At 38.2% G+C, this 17750-nt stretch overlaps 1 protein-coding gene across 1 annotated transcript; it reads left to right on the top strand.

Annotated features, from left to right (window-relative positions):
• The first annotated feature begins 1698 nt into the window (after positions 1 to 1698).
• LOC125488959 (arylsulfatase B-like) lies at positions 1699 to 8613 on the top strand. Its single transcript, XM_048623080.1, has 7 exons — positions 1699 to 1811; positions 6255 to 6414; positions 6629 to 6855; positions 7058 to 7163; positions 7295 to 7447; positions 7536 to 8207; positions 8296 to 8613. Exons 1-7 carry the CDS (start codon positions 1713 to 1715, stop codon positions 8520 to 8522), a joined length of 1644 nt encoding a protein of 547 aa, XP_048479037.1. The 5' UTR covers positions 1699 to 1712; the 3' UTR covers positions 8523 to 8613.
• The last annotated feature ends 9137 nt before the right edge of the window (positions 8614 to 17750 follow it).

Genomic DNA, 17750 nt, shown 5'->3' with positions numbered 1-17750 from the left:
CACCCCCAAGGGTGGGTAAAGGGGTAAAAACAGGGTATGAATTTCCATTTTGGACACATATTAACCGATTCTAATGAAATTAAGAACGTAACATTTACGTTACAACAAAAAAATATGATGGTGACCTTGAGCTGATCTGATGATGGAAACGGAAGGCAGTCAGGGGAACTCCTCAACGGTATATAGCAACTACTTCGTGTTTAGGCTTGAATGATTCGTATTGATTAGTAGGACTTTTTGGTATCATTTGCACCTTAATTTTGATTGAAAATTATTACAAATAAACTAAAAACTATTAAATAAAATAATAATTAAAAAAATTAAAAAACCGACTTCAAAAAACCACTAAAATGTAAGAAATAATTTAAGGTTTACACAAATTCTACTCGTATGAGACAGTACAAATATACCTAAGCAGGAACTGTTCTTTTTTGAAGTTGGTGCCATATTTCTTCAGATTACTTTGTCACCGCACCAACATCAAAAAAGAACAGTTCCTGCTTAGGTATATTTGTACTGTCTCATACGAGTAGAATTTGTGTAAACCTTAAATTATTTCTTACATTTTAGTGGTTTTTTGAAGTCGGTTTTTTAATTTTTTTAATTATTATTTTTAATTTCGTAATATATGTACTACTACATAACATCCGTGATTTTTTCATACTTTTGAACCAACCATTTAGCCAGCAGGGGGGGACAGTCGAGTCTAACAAAAATTTGCACTTTGAAGCTCGTTAACTGAATCAATCACTGAATCAAAAGATGGTTTGAGCATAACTACAATATTTTAGAAAGACCTATTCAACAATATCCCATACCATCGAAACAACGTTAATAACAGAGTAATAATAAGCCTGAAAAATTATTAGAACAAATCTTTCCCAGCCGGGGATCGAACCCAGGACTCTCCAGACAGTCGACACAACAGTCAGAGTTACTAACGACAGCTCTGTTAAAAATATACCAACACTTTCATATAGGTACTCGTTTTTCCAAGATAAGACCGCTACTTATTTAGTAAATTGGTACAAAGGCGAACTTAATGCTAGCAGCATTTTCTACCAGTTAACCTTTGGTGATGTTGAAAAAGTGATTGGTAGTGCTTAAGGCTTAAGGCTTATCCTACACCTTCATCACAAATTTATTTGTTACAATCTGTATGAAATCACTATCTCTTTATTACAATATGAATAAAACTGACCTGTCTCACCCTGTATTCAACTAAATTACTTGTAATTCTATGTAGGTAAATAATAAATTAAAATTCTAAGGATTCATAATTTTATAAAACCATGTTTCAATTATTTAAGGGCTAGGCAAAATTTACTCCCTGAATATGAATTTTTTGGCGTTTCTGATTCCACACAGTGCTATGGAAGGCCAGGTCATTCCACGAGCTCCTGCATCGAATTTTCCACGACTGGTCATATTGCACAGTCTATCATAGCGTCCAGTTGCATGCAACGGATGCGGCCTAGTTCCACCCCAAAACATCAACCAAACCAACAAAATTATCACGCACGGAACCCATAAGAGAACCTGATTTTGTACAAGATGACAATCCTTTTTTACAGATATCATGTAATTAAAAATAAGTAATACTTTTTTATCGTAACTTAAGCGAGATATCGTGAGATCTTGGCCGGTATATATAGTCAAGCCAGTGAGTCGGTAGCCATTGATTGCGGTGATCCAACAGGCATTCAACCAGCATGGCGATTCTGCATCAAGTAGTGGTGATTCTGGGCGCGGCGCTCTGCGCCTCCGCCGCCACCAAGCCCCACGTTATCATGATCATGGCTGATGACATGGTGAGTGCACCAACCGTTTTTATTATACTTTTTTACAGCTAAGAGCTAGACTACTATGTCTTCGAAGTTAATGGATCGGCTAGTTTGACTAGCATCAGTCGGGTATGCCAGATGGTCGCAAACGCTCCTAGCCCCCGCCGCGCCGCTGCACGCGCAACGTCAATTGCTGTACAAAGTACATGCAATATGTGGCTAAAACTAAACTTGACACAGTGCAGTGTATGTGTAAATCATGTTCAGAAGTCTACCATAAGATGTGTGTTTTAAATACACTCACCACAAGCAATGAAAAAATTTAATTGAGAAAATCACCAAATTACTTCTAAACGGAAAAATTAAATTAATGGCGCCTTCTGCAATAATTAAGTACATTTAAAAACGGCATATCATAATATGTCCAACTAAAAACGTAAATATTTTGTTATAATTTCCTAAAAAAATAAAAAATAAATTGGGAGCAACTTAGGTGTCTGCATTTTACAAGTGGAACTGTTTCTTTGCACGTGAGTGTAACAAGCGACTGTGAAACAGTGTTATCACAATCACATCAATTGCGATCAATTATCATCGATAGCATCGAAACATGTTTTTTTTAAATGTTTAAAAAATGTTAGCCCATTTAGTGTCGGAATTTTGTGAGTGGAACTGTTTCTTTGCCCGTGAGTGTAGTTGTTTTTAATAGGACTTTTTTACAATATATTTACGTTTTTAGTAGGTAATATTCTGGCGCGTTTTTAAATGTAGTTCAATATTGTAGAAGGCGTCATTAATCTAGTCTTTTTCGCTTAGGAGTAATTTGGTGATTTTCTCACTGGAACTTTTTCATTGCCCGTGAGTGTATAAGAAGTGCATGTTACTATGGATTTCTATACAGAAAAATAACAGACCCTATTTGAATTACTAATGGAAACTATCGAACGGCTAAAGAAATCGGAAAACAAGATGGCAGACCTAATACATAAAAGTAGCTATCTTGAAAAATGCACCAAGCGTTAGAGGAGCGAGTATGAACGTAAGAAAATGAAAAACTTGAAAAATAACATAAATATTGTAGGAGCAGAAGTCAAGGAAAACTAAAACCTAATAAAAGTGGCGCAGAACATTGCTGAAAACCTCCACCTAAAAACTGAAAACATTGAACATGCTACAGGGTTGGTAAACAAACCCAATGAATATAAATATTTATCCAACGACATTAAAGCAGTCTATTATACGGTCAGACATTATTATTGTTATTATTATAGAAAGGGCTGACTAAGCAGAAACCCATCGAACAGGAAATCCTCATAAGAAAATGGAGGTGGCTGGGTCATACCCTCAGAAGACCCGAAGAATTCCCGTCGAAGCAAGTGCTCAGCTGGCAGCCAACCGGAAAACGTAAACGGGGCCGCCCAAAAACAACCTGGCGATGTTCTCTGGAGAATGAGGCAAAAGTTGTGGGAATGAAGTGGGAGGATCTCGCAGCCGCTGCCCAAGATCGAGCCAGATGGAGAAGCCTACTTAAGTCCCTTTGTCCCTGCTGAGGGACGTCAGGATGGATGTATGTATGTATGTATTATAGAAAGGGAGGCATGATGATTTTGCAAATTATAGGCCGATAGCAATCTTGTCTGTTATCAACAAAATTGTAGAAAAAGCTATAAGTTCATGTGGTCACACAGAATATATCAGAGATTTTAGAGAATAATAATGTACTTACAAAAACGCAGCATGGGTTTCGCAAACATAAAAGTACGGCCAGTACCTTATATATCTCAATTCACTGAGACCATGTATCTATAAGGGCCTCTACACACCAAAGCCGCTGACCCGGCGGCATAGCCCGGCGGCCTAGTGCCGGCGGGTTAACATAGTACAAAATGAGGCATGATTGTTCAAAATGAGGCCGGCGGGTTGAGCCGGCGGCCTGAGCCGGCGGCCTGAGCCGCCGGGTCAGCGGCTTTGGTGTGTAGAGGCCTTAAGCGGAAGCACATTGTAACTGTCTTTATTCACTTCAAAAACGCTTTTGGCACCCTCGAGCTCGAGCTATTGCTGCAGGCTGTGCAATCTCATCTTGCATGTGTACTTGCAAATATTAGACCGGCGTGCAGATAGGATTTTTGGACCGATTGGGTATATTATTATGCTCGTTAGCAATGTTGCCAATGTAATCTATAACTACGATGTGTATTCAGACGATATGTGCATCATAATATTATACATATACGAGCATAAATATCAGGATATCATAAAAAACAGATTCAAAGCGACCAAGATAAAAAAGTTAGCACATGAAAATGGGATTATAAATGAAAAACTGACCTACTGCTGACGCTGTATCTGACCGATACAGATCATATAGTCCGAGGTCTTGATGCCGGCGAAAAATGTTTAGCAATCTTCCTGGATCTCGCGAAGGCGTTTGACACGGTATCTATCCCTCGGCTTCTGTGTAAGTTAGAAAGATTGGGAATTCGGGATCTCCAACTTCAACTTTTTAATGATTACCTTTCTAAGAGGACACAGTCTACGAAAATTGGAAATTTTACTAGCGAACCACTTCCAGTTACATATGGCGTCCCTCAAGGTAGCATTTTAGGTCCCACTCTTTTCTTAATTTATATAAATGACCTATGCAACCTTGAGCTACCAAATGGAAAAATCTTTACGTTTGCTGATGACACGGCATTGGTCTTTAGCGGTAAAAGTTGGGAAGAGGTTTACTTTCGTGCACAATCTGGTTTCGATAAGGTATCCACTTGCTTACGTCAAAATCTGCTTAGTTTAAATCCTGATAAAACCAAATATCTACCATTCACTATACTTAAAAGTTCCCAACCTGCGAACCGTCTAAATTATCTCATTACTGCTCATCAATCTGACTGTCACAGGTTTCCTTTAGTCGCATGCAATTGTCCGAAAATTGAAAATGTACCGACAATTAAGTACTTGGGTGTAGTATTGGATAGACACCTTAAATTTCTGCCCCATATTCAACAATTATCGAATCGTATTAGGAAACTGATCGTTGTTTTTAAAAATATTCGACATGTTGCTGACACTAAATTGATCAGAATGGTTTATTTCGCCTTATGTCAGTCTTTGCTGACATACTGCATCGATACATGGGGAGGAGCAGCCAAGACTCACTTGATTATCTTAGAAAGAGCGCAACGGGCTATACTTAAGGTTAGCCATTTCCTTCCGTATAGACACCCAACCACTCTGCTGTACAAGAAGACAAACCTACTGACTGTCCGTCAGCTTTTTGTCCGCCAAGTATGTTTAATACAGCACAAAACTAACCCGAGTTCGTTAGGTAGACGTCGTGCAGACAGAGTGTACAACATAGTCAAATTCAAAAATTTTTTTACACATAGATTCACTTGTTATCTTGGTAGTTTTCTCTATAATAAGTTAAGCAAAATAGCGATGATAAAAAATCTTAATAAAACTAGCTGTAAAATTAAACTAACTGAAATTCTTCAAGATCTTTCTTATGATGATACGGAAGATTTACTTTTGTCCACAAGATAAACTTTCATTTTACTTAATAGTAAATTTGTGTTTAGTAAACTTATAAATTAATAGTAACCTTATTTTTATATAAATTTTGTGATTTGTGTTTAATTTTAAGTAGGTAAATTCTACTTTATTTATGTTCTGGCTGTTTAGTTATACTTACAGTACTGTTGCACCTACTCTATTAGTTCCAATTAACAGTAACGGAGTAAATACCATATCTGTGTACCTAGTTTACTTTGCGGGATGGCACTATTGCCTATAATACAGGTTTTACCTAGCTTAGGCATCAGTAACCAAACCAGAATTTTATGTTTTCTTTTGTTCAGTAATCAAACTGTTAATTACTTTTACTGTTTACAGGATGTAAAATTCTTTGTTGTACTTAAAAAAAATTTATGGCCAATAAATAAATTTATTATTAAATGTAAGTTTCACCACCTTAAGCGAATTTTAAATAGAAAAACCTTATACAATGGTTTCCTTGGCAGTGGTACATAGATTCTCTTATCCATTATGACTTTGTAGATTTAATTTTGTCCTCAATCATCAACTACACATGTCATATTTAATTCATTGGCCTATTTACATCTCCGTGTTTTCACACGTTTTAATGCCTCTATTAGTTCAGCCAGATTAGCTTAACCTTGGTTCTTAGGGGATTTTAAGTAATATTTTAAAAGCAAAATAATACATTCATTCTAATTTATCCATTTTAGAACATCCTCATTTTCAAAAGCACTTTAAGAGCGAGTGTTCGCTCCTACTTAGATAAGATTCGCAGATAAAAAAAATACGCAAATATCGATATCGAAGATAAAACTAGGTATTTAGGTTTTGTTGATGATCTATGTAGGAAGTTAAAGTAAGAATTCCTAAGTGTATACCTACTTTTGTTTTGATTTATATTATTTACTTATTGGTAAATGCTCTTGTTTCTAGGGATGGGACGACACCTCGACCCACGGCTCCAAGTCAGTGCTGACCCCCAACCTCGACGTGCTGACCCGCTCAGGAGTGTCCCTCCATCGCTACTACACCCACGCGGTCTGCTCGCCCGCCCGAACCGCCGTGCTCACCGGAAAATACGCTCACACCCTCGGTAAGTACCAATGACAAAAGTATGACTATTCATTCTTATAAGCGAGGTACAGGAGCATTAAAAATTGGTGAACATTCGATATCCTGCTTCATAAGAAATCACCTTACATTTTCATGTTCCACTACAGAGCTCTGCTCTGTTTGCAAAACGGTTTGTGTGATAAGAAGTATTCCTGGAACCCTTTTTCTCAATCCCAGGTCGTTGCTCCTTACAGGTATGCAGGGTATGCCCCTATCCAACGCTGAGGAGCGTGGTATCCCCCTGGAGGAGCGCCTGATCTCCCAATACCTGCAGGACGCCGGCTACAGGACTCAGATAGTCGGCAAGTGGCACGTCGGTCACGCCTTCTTCGAGCAGCTGCCCACTTATAGAGGATTCGAGAACCACTTCGGAGTCCGCGGTGGATTCATCGACTACTACGAATACAACGCTCAATCGAGGGTATGTATCAGCACACATTATGACGTTTACTATGTCACTTTACTGATACGATATCGTTGATGTTTTAAGGGCATATAAGCTGTGTTGATGCAATATTTGGGACATCAGTCTTTCTGTTTTCAATCTTCTGGATGAATCTTCCTAAAGACAATTATAACATCTGCTAAAACACACCTGTAATTATGATTGTTTGTTTCCGTAGCTTGACGGCAAGCCAGTCACTGGACTGTGTCTGTTCGATGACCTGAAGCCCGACTGGACCACCGAGGGATACATCACCGACGTCTACACCGAGAAGTCCACCACCAGTAAGTAGATTGACGACACGCTTGTTACGTAAATGTAAAGCAATTCAGTTATGTAGACTTACCATGAAATGTAGTAATAGTTTCTCCTGTTGAAAGGTTTGTAGGTAACTAATCGAATGAATACATTTCAGTCATTGAGAACCACAACGTCTCCGAGCCCCTGTACCTGCTGCTGACCCACCACGCGCCCCACAACGGCAACGAAGACGCCTCCCTGCAGGCTCCTCCTGAAGAGGTCCGCGCCCAGAGGCACGTCGAGCTCCACCCCAGACGTATCTTCGCCGGTAACTACATCTATACTACACTTATTATCATGAATGCTCATACCTCAATTATTGATCATCTTTTAAACAACTGTTTCCCCTTTTCCAGCTATGGTTAAGAAACTGGACGACAGTATCGGAGAAATCGTCGCTACCCTCGAGAAGAAGGGCATGCTCGAGAACACCATCATCACCTTCTCCACTGACAACGGTGCCCCCACCGTCGGTCTTGGCGCCAACTCTGGTTCCAACTACCCCCTGAGAGGAGTCAAGAAGTCCCCCTGGGAGGGAGGCATCCGTGGTAACGCCATGATCTGGGCCGGTCCCGAGGTCGCCCCCGGAAACGCGTGGCGTGGAAAGGTTTACGACGGCAACATGCACGCCGCTGACTGGGTCCCCACTCTGCTTGAGGCCATCGGTGAGAAGATCCCCGCCGGTCTGGACGGTATCCCCATGTGGAGCCACATCATCGAGAACAAGCCTTCTCCCCGTACTGAGATCTTTGAGATCGACGACTACTTCAACCACTCCTCTGTCACCCTCGGCCGCCACAAGCTCGTCAAGGGAACCATCGACGAGTCTCTCAGCAAGCACTACGGTGAAGACCTCCGCGGCATTATCGGAACTCCCCCAGACTACAAGCAGAAGCTGCGCGACAGCAAGGCCTGGGAGTCCCTGGAGACCATCGGCATCCCTCTGGACGCTGACGTCATGGCTGACCGCGATGAGGCTATCGTCACTTGCGGCAATGTCGTCCCCAAGCCTTGCAGCCCTTCTGCCGGTACTATACCTTTCAATACAATTTCAAATATTTTATTGAACACCTTATTCTTATTTTCTGATTCTAAATTTTTCATCATTTTTTATAGAGTCTTGGTGCCTGTACGACATCATCGAGGACCCTTGTGAGCTGCGTGACCTGTCTGAGGAGCTTCCTCAGCTGGCTCAGATCCTTCTGTACCGTCTGGAGCAGGAAGAGGCCAAGATCATCCCCAGGGAGGGCCAGTACGTCGCTGACCCCAAGTCTGCCCCCAAGTACTTCAACTACACTTGGGACGCGTACCTGTCCGTCGAACCCTACTCCGACTCCGAATAGACGAAGCCCAGCTCAAGCGGCGCAGTTCGCCGTGAAAGTTGTAAATGTTGATCCTGACCTTAATTTCAGTAATAAAATCTGACTACTGATATTTTTTTGTTTCAATATTTCATTTCACTTATGTATGGTTAATATGGTTATGTTATTGATTAACATTATAGGATTATCTAAAAGCGTATGTTTAGATTCAAATGCCTTTCTCAGTGATAAATTTAACGCGCTTAAATGTGAATATGAACAAAAAAAGGCTGGATTACATATCTGCTTTTTGGTTTATTGGTGCTATATAAGATCATTTTACAGATATATCAGTACACTTACAGGATATAGACAAAGCATACTAAGTAATAACATTGTGCAGGTCAAATAGAGAGAATAGTCAAACGCTATATCTAAAACTATTTACCTGTATACTAGAAGAGGTGATAGGGACACTGTCGATGTCGGTCTCTCAGGCAGACGCAGGCAATAGAGTTTGTGGCAGAAGAACCCTCGCCTCACTAGCCTTCTCTACGTTGACGACATCGTCTTCCTGATGGCACAAAAAATATAAAGTAAATAAGAGTTCTTAACAAACGACTCGGGAATATATCGCATAGCAAAATTTATTTTGTGATGCTAAATATGACTTTTTCAAACAAGTATTGATATCAACCACTCTTTCTCGGCTTTCAAATCTTCTCACAACCAGGAGAAGATGGAGAATTTAATAAGAGACATGTGGAAAAACTACGAACAGTGAAAATATGTGCATGCTCTTGCAACTATCGGGATCGTCCATAGGAGATGAAGGATTCCTTGTCAGTAACAGTTTTTTTTTAACAGTTTAACAGTTTATTTATTTATTCATAAGAAACACAAATTTAAATGACAGTACACACCGCCAAACTGCAAAGCAGTTTATTGGCAGTTAGGCTCTCACTCATAGGTAGAACTTAACTAAGTAGGTACTTATAATAGGACATAAGACCCTTGCCAAAAACTTGTGGAGATGAGCATGTCGAATCGGATAGCATCTGACTGAATGGTATTCGATTGATGACACCAACCTCACACACTGTGCTAAGCGTACAGTCTACATGCAGCATGCAGCATTTTTTTTTGTTTGATTTGCATGTTAAATTATTTGAGAACCTAGTACCTGGTACCCAAGAGGTGATAGTTTCTCGACAAAGGGAACGTGCGCCAGATTTTATATACTCTTTCTAACTAAGTAGCAATTATCAAACATACATTAAAGGGATATTTTGGTTTAGGTACTCTCTATTTTAATTTTCTCTCTCTGTCTTACAGTGAATTATGAATTAAACCATATTACTCTTATATGTAAGTAAAGTAGTATTAGAGGCACCCTAGAAGGAGGGGTAATTCATAAACTCGCCATTGAGGTAATTTGGCAAAAAATATGGCCCAATAAATGTATTGTCCATGATTCCCATCTAGACACTTACGCTGAATCTGAGCTGTGAAACTTTTGGATTTATATGTGTGGGGACACATGAAGAGCATCGTTTACCAAGATGGCCACCTGATTCAGCCGACCGTTGAAGTTCAAAATCGATGCAGCAAACTTAATCAGTGGTAGACTATCGAGTAAGGTGGTGAAGAGTGGGTTACGGCACAGAATGCGAGTATGCGTAAGAAAAAACCGGCCAAGTGCGAGTTGGAATCGCGCACTGAGATTGATTTTAGATTCTAGATGTGTTTGTGAACCCTAAGTGCATTGTCCTCATTTAAAAAAATTAAAAAACCGACTTCAAAAAAACCACTAAAATGTAAGAAAAAATTTAAGGTTTACACAAATTCTACTCGTATGTGACAGTACAAATATTACCTAAGCAGGAACTGTTCTTTTTTTATTTTGGTGCGGTGACAAAGTAATCTGAAGAAATATTTTTAATTATTATTTTATTTTATAGTTTTTAGTTTATTTGCAATAATTTTCAATCAAAAGTAAGGTGCAAATGATAATGAAATTTATCTGACTGAATTTATTAAGGGTAAGTCATGTTGGAATGAGTAAAAGTAAAATAGGTGGTGGGGTCAGCCGTGGCAACATAGATGACGCAAAAATAGCTAAGAAAAAACTTACCAAACTCTTATAAAAAATATTTTTCGTTTTTTACACCTTATTTTAAAAAAAACATTTATTGACTTTTATTTTTATTTCTCAAAATTATAATACCACCTTATTATATTAAGTACGGTGGCCTGCGCCTAAAAGTATACAGGCGGAGTTTTTAAAATAGCGATCTCAAGCTCACATGCTGCTCAAGCACATCCACATAATCACCACTGCTACACACATCACACACAACACGTCCCCGGATTTATAACAGATGTAGCTGGTCCCTTCATCATCAGGTATCGCTATTTTAAAAACTCCGCCTGTATACTTTTAGGCGCAGGCCACCGTACATAATCAGCAAAAAATAATACTCATTAATGGTCATAATCATAATTTTGAGAGTTTGGTTTTGTTTAACAATAACTTTAAAATAAATAACAAGTAATTAGAGGTAATGTTAATGACAAACTGATCTGTCCCTTTTTTTGATACTGTGGGTGTACAATGTACATGTGTAAGCGTTTTACTTGTACAATATCACACATTAGCACTACTCAGGAATGTACATTACCATGCGCTACATTTATGGGGAATGTGGAGTTGCTATAGTCCACTTTTTTCGAGAAAGATACTCAAAATGCGTTTTTTTTATTAACTGTGACAACGCTGTCTCTTTTCCCTCTCCCGGCCACACCACCTATTTTACTTTTACTCATTCCAACATGACTTACCCTTAATAAATTCAGTCAGATAAATTTCCTTCAAACAATTTTACATCAAGGTCGTTTTGTACTAAAATAGCAATAACTTTTTTGTTAATTGAAACAATAGCAACGTTTCATACCATTTTGGAAACTGCATTAAATGAGCAACTTTTTTAAATAAGGTTCCAGGTTTGCGTAGTATATTTTTTTTACAGTATGTAGAGTCAAAGTTGTTTATAAAAAAATACGATTACCTTTTATGACTTTGAAAACCGTGTTTTTTTTAAACATACAGCATTACTCGATATTTTTTTGACTGCGATCAATAGCAGGGCTATACAGGGTGATGCAACACCAAACAAATTCTAACAATATGGATTTTTGTACCGGCGGCACGCAAAAAACTGATCCAAGGTGTCGATTTTCAGCAAATTTATAAAAGTGTCAATATCTCGAAAATTATCGAGTTTTTACTAAGGTCATATTGTGATATTCTGGCCTCTCATGAGCTGACCTATCAGCCCTTTAAGGGATGACGTTGACTTTTGGGACACCCTGTATACTCTCATGGAATCAACCTGTTGGTATGCGATGTTAAATTTTTAGCGTCTAAAACGACTGACACAATAATAAAAAATACTTGGGATTAAAAAAAAGTGGAATACAAATAGAGAAACAAAATAGTTCTTCACATCTATGTAACTATGGATTTGGTACTTTTGGTAGTGCACAAACATACTTTATATCTACATACATACTTTAAAATGCCATTGCCTAAAAACGATTTCTTGAATGATTTTATCAGTTCTTAGGTAGAGATTTACCCCCTTATTCATAGAGAAGTTACAAAACGTTTTAACTAATAAACTGTTTTGTCCCTCTCCAACAAAGAACAATTTGTTCTTTGACAGAGAGGGACAAAACAGTTTATTAGTTAAAACGTATTGTAACTTTTCTATGAATAAGGGGGTATGACTGTAATGTAGATTGATAAAATGTGGAAAAATAACATAATTTTTATTTGCTTTCATACATTTTCCTACTAGCAGAGATAGACCAGTTAGGAGGTATACCATTGTTATTTTTTCTGTTATCTCAAGAATTTATTAAATACTTCTATGAGAAATAGTATTTTAACAAAAAGTTAATATTGATACCAAAATGACTTTAATGATTATTATCAAAGCGCCTGTGCAAAATATTTAGAGAGAAAACTTCAGTGTGCACAACTGCTATGGTTTTCGCGAAGGCGTTTGGAATAAAATGGAATATTTTGCGAACTTTGTGACATTGCCGAATACATATTTCAAGGCTTCATTCTTTTCACGTCATTTAAAGCTCCATAGGGTCACTTTTACCAAACGCTTAACGAATTTAAAATTGTATTTTTTAAATCGTGACGTTTGGCAGGCGGCTAAATGCGTTTAGCGTTTGCTGAAATTCCAGCTAAGAACACGCAAATCAATACTTTTCATTAAAGGAGGACCAGCCAAAATGGTCCAGGAACCAATAACGACATAACATTTGTCATTAAAAAGGTATTTTAATATACTTACTACGATGCCTATAGGTTCAGCCGTTTAAACATAATCAGCTCTTTAATAGCTATTAAGTAAATAAATTATATTTAATAATTGTCAAGTTATTTTTTGGCATGCATTCGTCCCGCAGTGGACGCTTCGCTTACCTCAAAGCCTGCGAGAGTTTTAGACATAAAAGGTGGGAGGAGCTTTAAATTATAATTTATCTTTCCACGCCCAAATGAGAATGTAATAATTAATTTTACAAGGCGCAATATAACAAGATTACACGAAATATTCAGTAATCTATCACCAAATAATCTCACGTGGCTTGCATTCTTAATGATAATAAATAGCAACTCATAGACATCCTGTGACTCATAATGTCTAACAATATACCTAGGCCAGACCTATGTTTTGTTTGTTCACATTAATGTAGGTAGGAACCTGCTGTAAGTATACTTGATACAGCTTTAACGGTTTCATGACTCGCACGTCCTGCTACCGCACAAACATCTGTCAAATCCATATAAGATACGTCAGATTTCACAAGCGAGCGACCGACGGACGCTGTTTAAGAATTTTTAAGTGCTAATGTCCGGTGGTGGCGGTGCCAACCCCACTGGCTAAACTATGCACAACCTAATGAGATGCATTAAGATATCATGCTCGTGTGAAATACCAACTCTACATTATACACAGTCATATAATATTATATATTATGGGCCAACGCACCGTTTCGGGGGGTCACTCTCTAAATCAACAAACAAACGTACAAAAAAATTCAAGCAATCGGCACGCCTAATACAACAAGATATAGCAGTGGTTTGCGTTTCGCTCAGAAGCTTCGGATAAAAAAAACTGCAGCTACTCTATCTGGTTGTATTCAGCATGCTGTTGTTGCATGTTCGTTCGTTCGGAAAAATCGTTTTCTTCGTCGAGCCACTGGTGCTCCCTACTTTGTCCGAAATTACAACTCGCACAATATGAACTTTAAAATTCCTACCATCCGGAAATTTCTTAAGGATACCTCAGCCCGTTATTTCGACAAAGGGTCGCAACATTCAAAGGGTGCTTACCTAGAGAATCGGGTTCCCTGTATCTACCTGTACCGGTAACCTGATTATGCGAAAGCGCTCACTCACGGAGCATTTCCCGGATTTTTAAATGTCATGAGCGCTTTCGCATAATCAGGTTACCGGTACAGGTAGATACAGGGAACCCGATTCTCTATGTAAGTACCCTAATCCTTTACTCTCTTCGTCATGCGATATGGATACGTCCCAAGTATGTACATAATGACAGACCTAGATGACCGACTGACTGCTAGGTTGGCGTCAGCGCCCTTTAACATTAGGCCTGGGTCTCCTATTACGCGCCGTAGATCGCGTCCAGCGTCACGCCGTAGGCCGTGTCACGATGCTCACTACGTCTACGCGCCAACGTCGGCGTGTGAGGGAGACCGCATCAGTACATTTCTATAGTGAGCATCGTGACGCGGCCTACGGCGTGACGCTGGACGGGACCTACGGCGTAAATAGGAGACCCTGGCCTTAGCATACCCCACCCCAAGTCCGGGTAGCGGCATCATCATCATCACTATTATAATTATAGAGGAGGCTATCCGGCGCAGACGCCATAGCCTACAAAATAGGTATTACACACGTTTCAGATACGTGGCAGGGCGCTTCTCGCCAAAGCTTTTTTGAATTCAATAAAGATGGTTAAAATGTGCTTCCACTTACCTAGCTGGTTAACATTGTCTCAGGGAATTGAGATAAGGCACTGGCCGTACTTTTATATTTGCGAAACCCATGCTGCGTTTTTGTAAGTACTTAAGTACATTATAATTCTCTTAAAACTTTGATATCTGGGTGATTCTACCATAACTCGATTTTTATGTTCGCGCGAAATAACTCTTAAGATATCATACTACTACTATTGCACTGTCACAATCAAACGGTGTTCTATGTTAAGTATTACCAATTGATTCATTATGATGAAATATTTCATTCAATTTATTGTAAAAACCATATTGACATTGTGACTATGTGATTTATCACGAATTTATTTATGAAGCACACATTTAAAACTTAAAGTTACTTACAAGAATAACAATGAAAATATTTATATTCTACCTACAAGATAATAGTAAGCTTTTGAAACCTGCACTAGGGAGACCTGTGCGGCAGCTATTAGTGCCCTTCATGGAAGTAATAATACAACAGGAATGCGCACTGCACCAAAAAAACGAGCCGACAGAGATAGTCAGCACGGAGCCCTCCATCTCTTTCTATTTTTGGTGACCATAATTTTAGGTAATTCATGAGACATCACTTCTAATCTATCATGTCGCGAATAGGTGTCGATGGTCTCAAAGTCACCTATTATTCGAATAATTCGATTGCAATGTAGGGTACGAATGTATTTTGGTGATATGACAATTATTGAGTAAACAAATAGGGTGAAGGTAAAATTTGTATTGATGTGTTGTTGCAGCGCAAACTGCAATGTAATATTGATATGTTTTTTTCCATATCAATCAGATATTCCCAAGGTTTGAACTAGCAACAACAATCTGTCTTTTTACCAAATTCTACTAAGATGGACTGGTTTTCATTAGAGAGTTAGGATTGACGTAAATAATAAGATGAGCGAAATCAAACAACACACATTTTTATAATAAGTATGATACAATGTATTTATTTGATCTTCTTTATTTACACGTTACTATTCTATTCTATTTTCTGTGGGGTAAGTAGGTACCTTATTAAATTAAATTAAATAAATCTGTCCTTCAATACGCTCCGCAAGGTTAAAGTTTCAACCAAAGAGAAAATGTTCAATATCACTTCTGTCAATCTAAAGTGTAATATTCACTGAGTCACGATTTTGATGACGGCTGCACGGAAGCCACCTAATGATACTTAGGTATAAAATAAAACTAAAAGTTGAATGAAACAGGTCCCAATTAATGGAAAGTGATTCAAAAGTACGAATGAATGGTCACCCTAACCATAACGTCTCTCACAACAGTATAAAAGTCATCCGTCATCTTGACAACTTCGGTCTTGTCGTAAAGTATTTTAGAAAAACTACCAATATTTTTTATGAAATTATTATTCATACAAATACCAAATATTTCATTAAAATTACATGTTAATAATGATTTGTTATAAATTTGTTTTTGAAAATGATATGATATACAGTAGTTATCTAAATGATAGAAAATTAAAAATTATTAGGAAATAATATATATACTTAAATAAAAATAAAAGTTCTTAGAGCGTGGGTTAAAGCTAAAGCTAATAATTATTTTATATACTTTTATATGATTTTTCCTGTTTTTTTTTAAATTAGCTTAGGTACCTATCTATTCTCTCTACACTATTTAGTGAAAATATCTTCCGGAGTGAATGTTTCTTGCGGCTGAGTCCTTTCTAATTGCATTTGGTAATTTTAGTAATGTTTGATTATTATCTTAATATAATATACTTCTCCAATGACACATGACAAATAACAAATAAAATTTTGTAAATATTTACAAAAACGTATATTTATCGTCTCAGAGTGCAAGAAACCAAATTTAAAGTGCCCAGTTGTAATCCTCAAAAAAGAAAATCTATGTGAAAACACTGCGAGTGCGCCGAGTGGCTAGTGGCTAGTGTGGTAGTGTGAGACCCGCGGCTGATCGAAGACTCGTGATCCTCACCTTCGTTATTACGACCTAAGGCACAGCGGCACATTTGTTCCTTGAAACATTACAAATATACTTTCCAGTGATAAAAATGTCCAAATCACATCACGGCCGTAAAGTGATGAGTGATATAAGACGATCTCATAATTATAATATATCATCATTATCACCTTAGAACTGCTGATAATGCTGATCCTTATAATATATACTTACTAGGATATAACTATTTTAGTCCATAGAGATATAATATACTTAGATATAATTATTAGTTTGTCGGTGCTATTTTTGCTATTGCTATTTGTTGGGGGGATGTAAGACGGTTTTAGAAATTATTCGTTAGCATCCATTGTCTTATCTTATTTGCCATACCTGTTTTGTATTTTAGTAAGTAATTATTTTTAGATTCTGTTAATAATTGGTCTATTTTTTATTTTTTAATACAATGGATAACCCTCCTTCAAGAGTGCCTTGCCCGCACTGCCCTGGCTCATCCCGTAGTTTTATAGCGCCACATGGACTTAGCGTTCATATTGGCAGGATGCACAGAGATGTCCTCACACAACCTTCCGGTAATCTCCCTACAGGGCATCAAAATAATATAAGCATCAACAATGTCACGCTCGATAATTTACCAATTTTAAAAAATAGAGTCCGTATATTGAGCCACATTCCAAAAGGTGCGAGACACTCTGCTGCAGATAAACTAGCAGCAACTATCGATAAATGCTTAGAGACGAATGACACTGATGATTGGTATCATTTACTTACATTTTCATACACTGCCCTGCGGGTACCAGATAGGACGGATAGGAGATCCCTAACTGCTAAAGTGAAAGCGAACATAAATAGCGACAGCGTCTACTTCCCTTCTGAAGGTCCCCAAACAAATAAAAGAGGTATCTATAAATTAATTGAGTCCAAAGTTTTCGAGGGTGATTTAAGGGGGGCTGTAAGACTACTTACTTCGGATTGCTCCATAGCTCCGAACAATGACACTACATTATCATCCTTAATTGATAAACACCCGCCCCCATCCCGTGATTTATCAATGCCCACGGAACCCAGCTTGACCACTCCCCATCTGACAGTAAGTACAGAAGATGTCAGGCTGTCGGTAGGGTCTTTTTATAATGGATCAGCATCGGGTATGGATGGGCTCCGTCCGGAACATTTAAAAGAATTGACTTCTTTTACGGCCGGTGACAGTGGTGTCCGTTTGCTGCAGTCTCTAACCAAATT

The sequence above is a fragment of the Plutella xylostella genome, chromosome 9 (genome assembly GCF_932276165.1).
Source record: "Plutella xylostella chromosome 9, ilPluXylo3.1, whole genome shotgun sequence".
Taxonomy (NCBI): domain Eukaryota; kingdom Metazoa; phylum Arthropoda; class Insecta; order Lepidoptera; family Plutellidae; genus Plutella; species Plutella xylostella.
The sequence above is the reverse complement of the archived record's forward strand: the minus strand, read 5'-3'. Positions and strand labels throughout refer to the sequence as shown.

Coding starts and splice junctions, on each gene's coding strand:
- LOC125488959 (XM_048623080.1), top strand. CDS start 1,713: ATGGCGATTCTGCATCAAGTAGTGGTGATTCTGGGCGCGGCGCTCTGC. Junction 1,812..6,254: donor TGATCATGGCTGATGACATG/GTGAGTGCACCA, acceptor TCTTGTTTCTAG/GGATGGGACGACACCTCGAC. Junction 7,448..7,535: donor CCCCAGACGTATCTTCGCCG/GTAACTACATCT, acceptor CCCCTTTTCCAG/CTATGGTTAAGAAACTGGAC.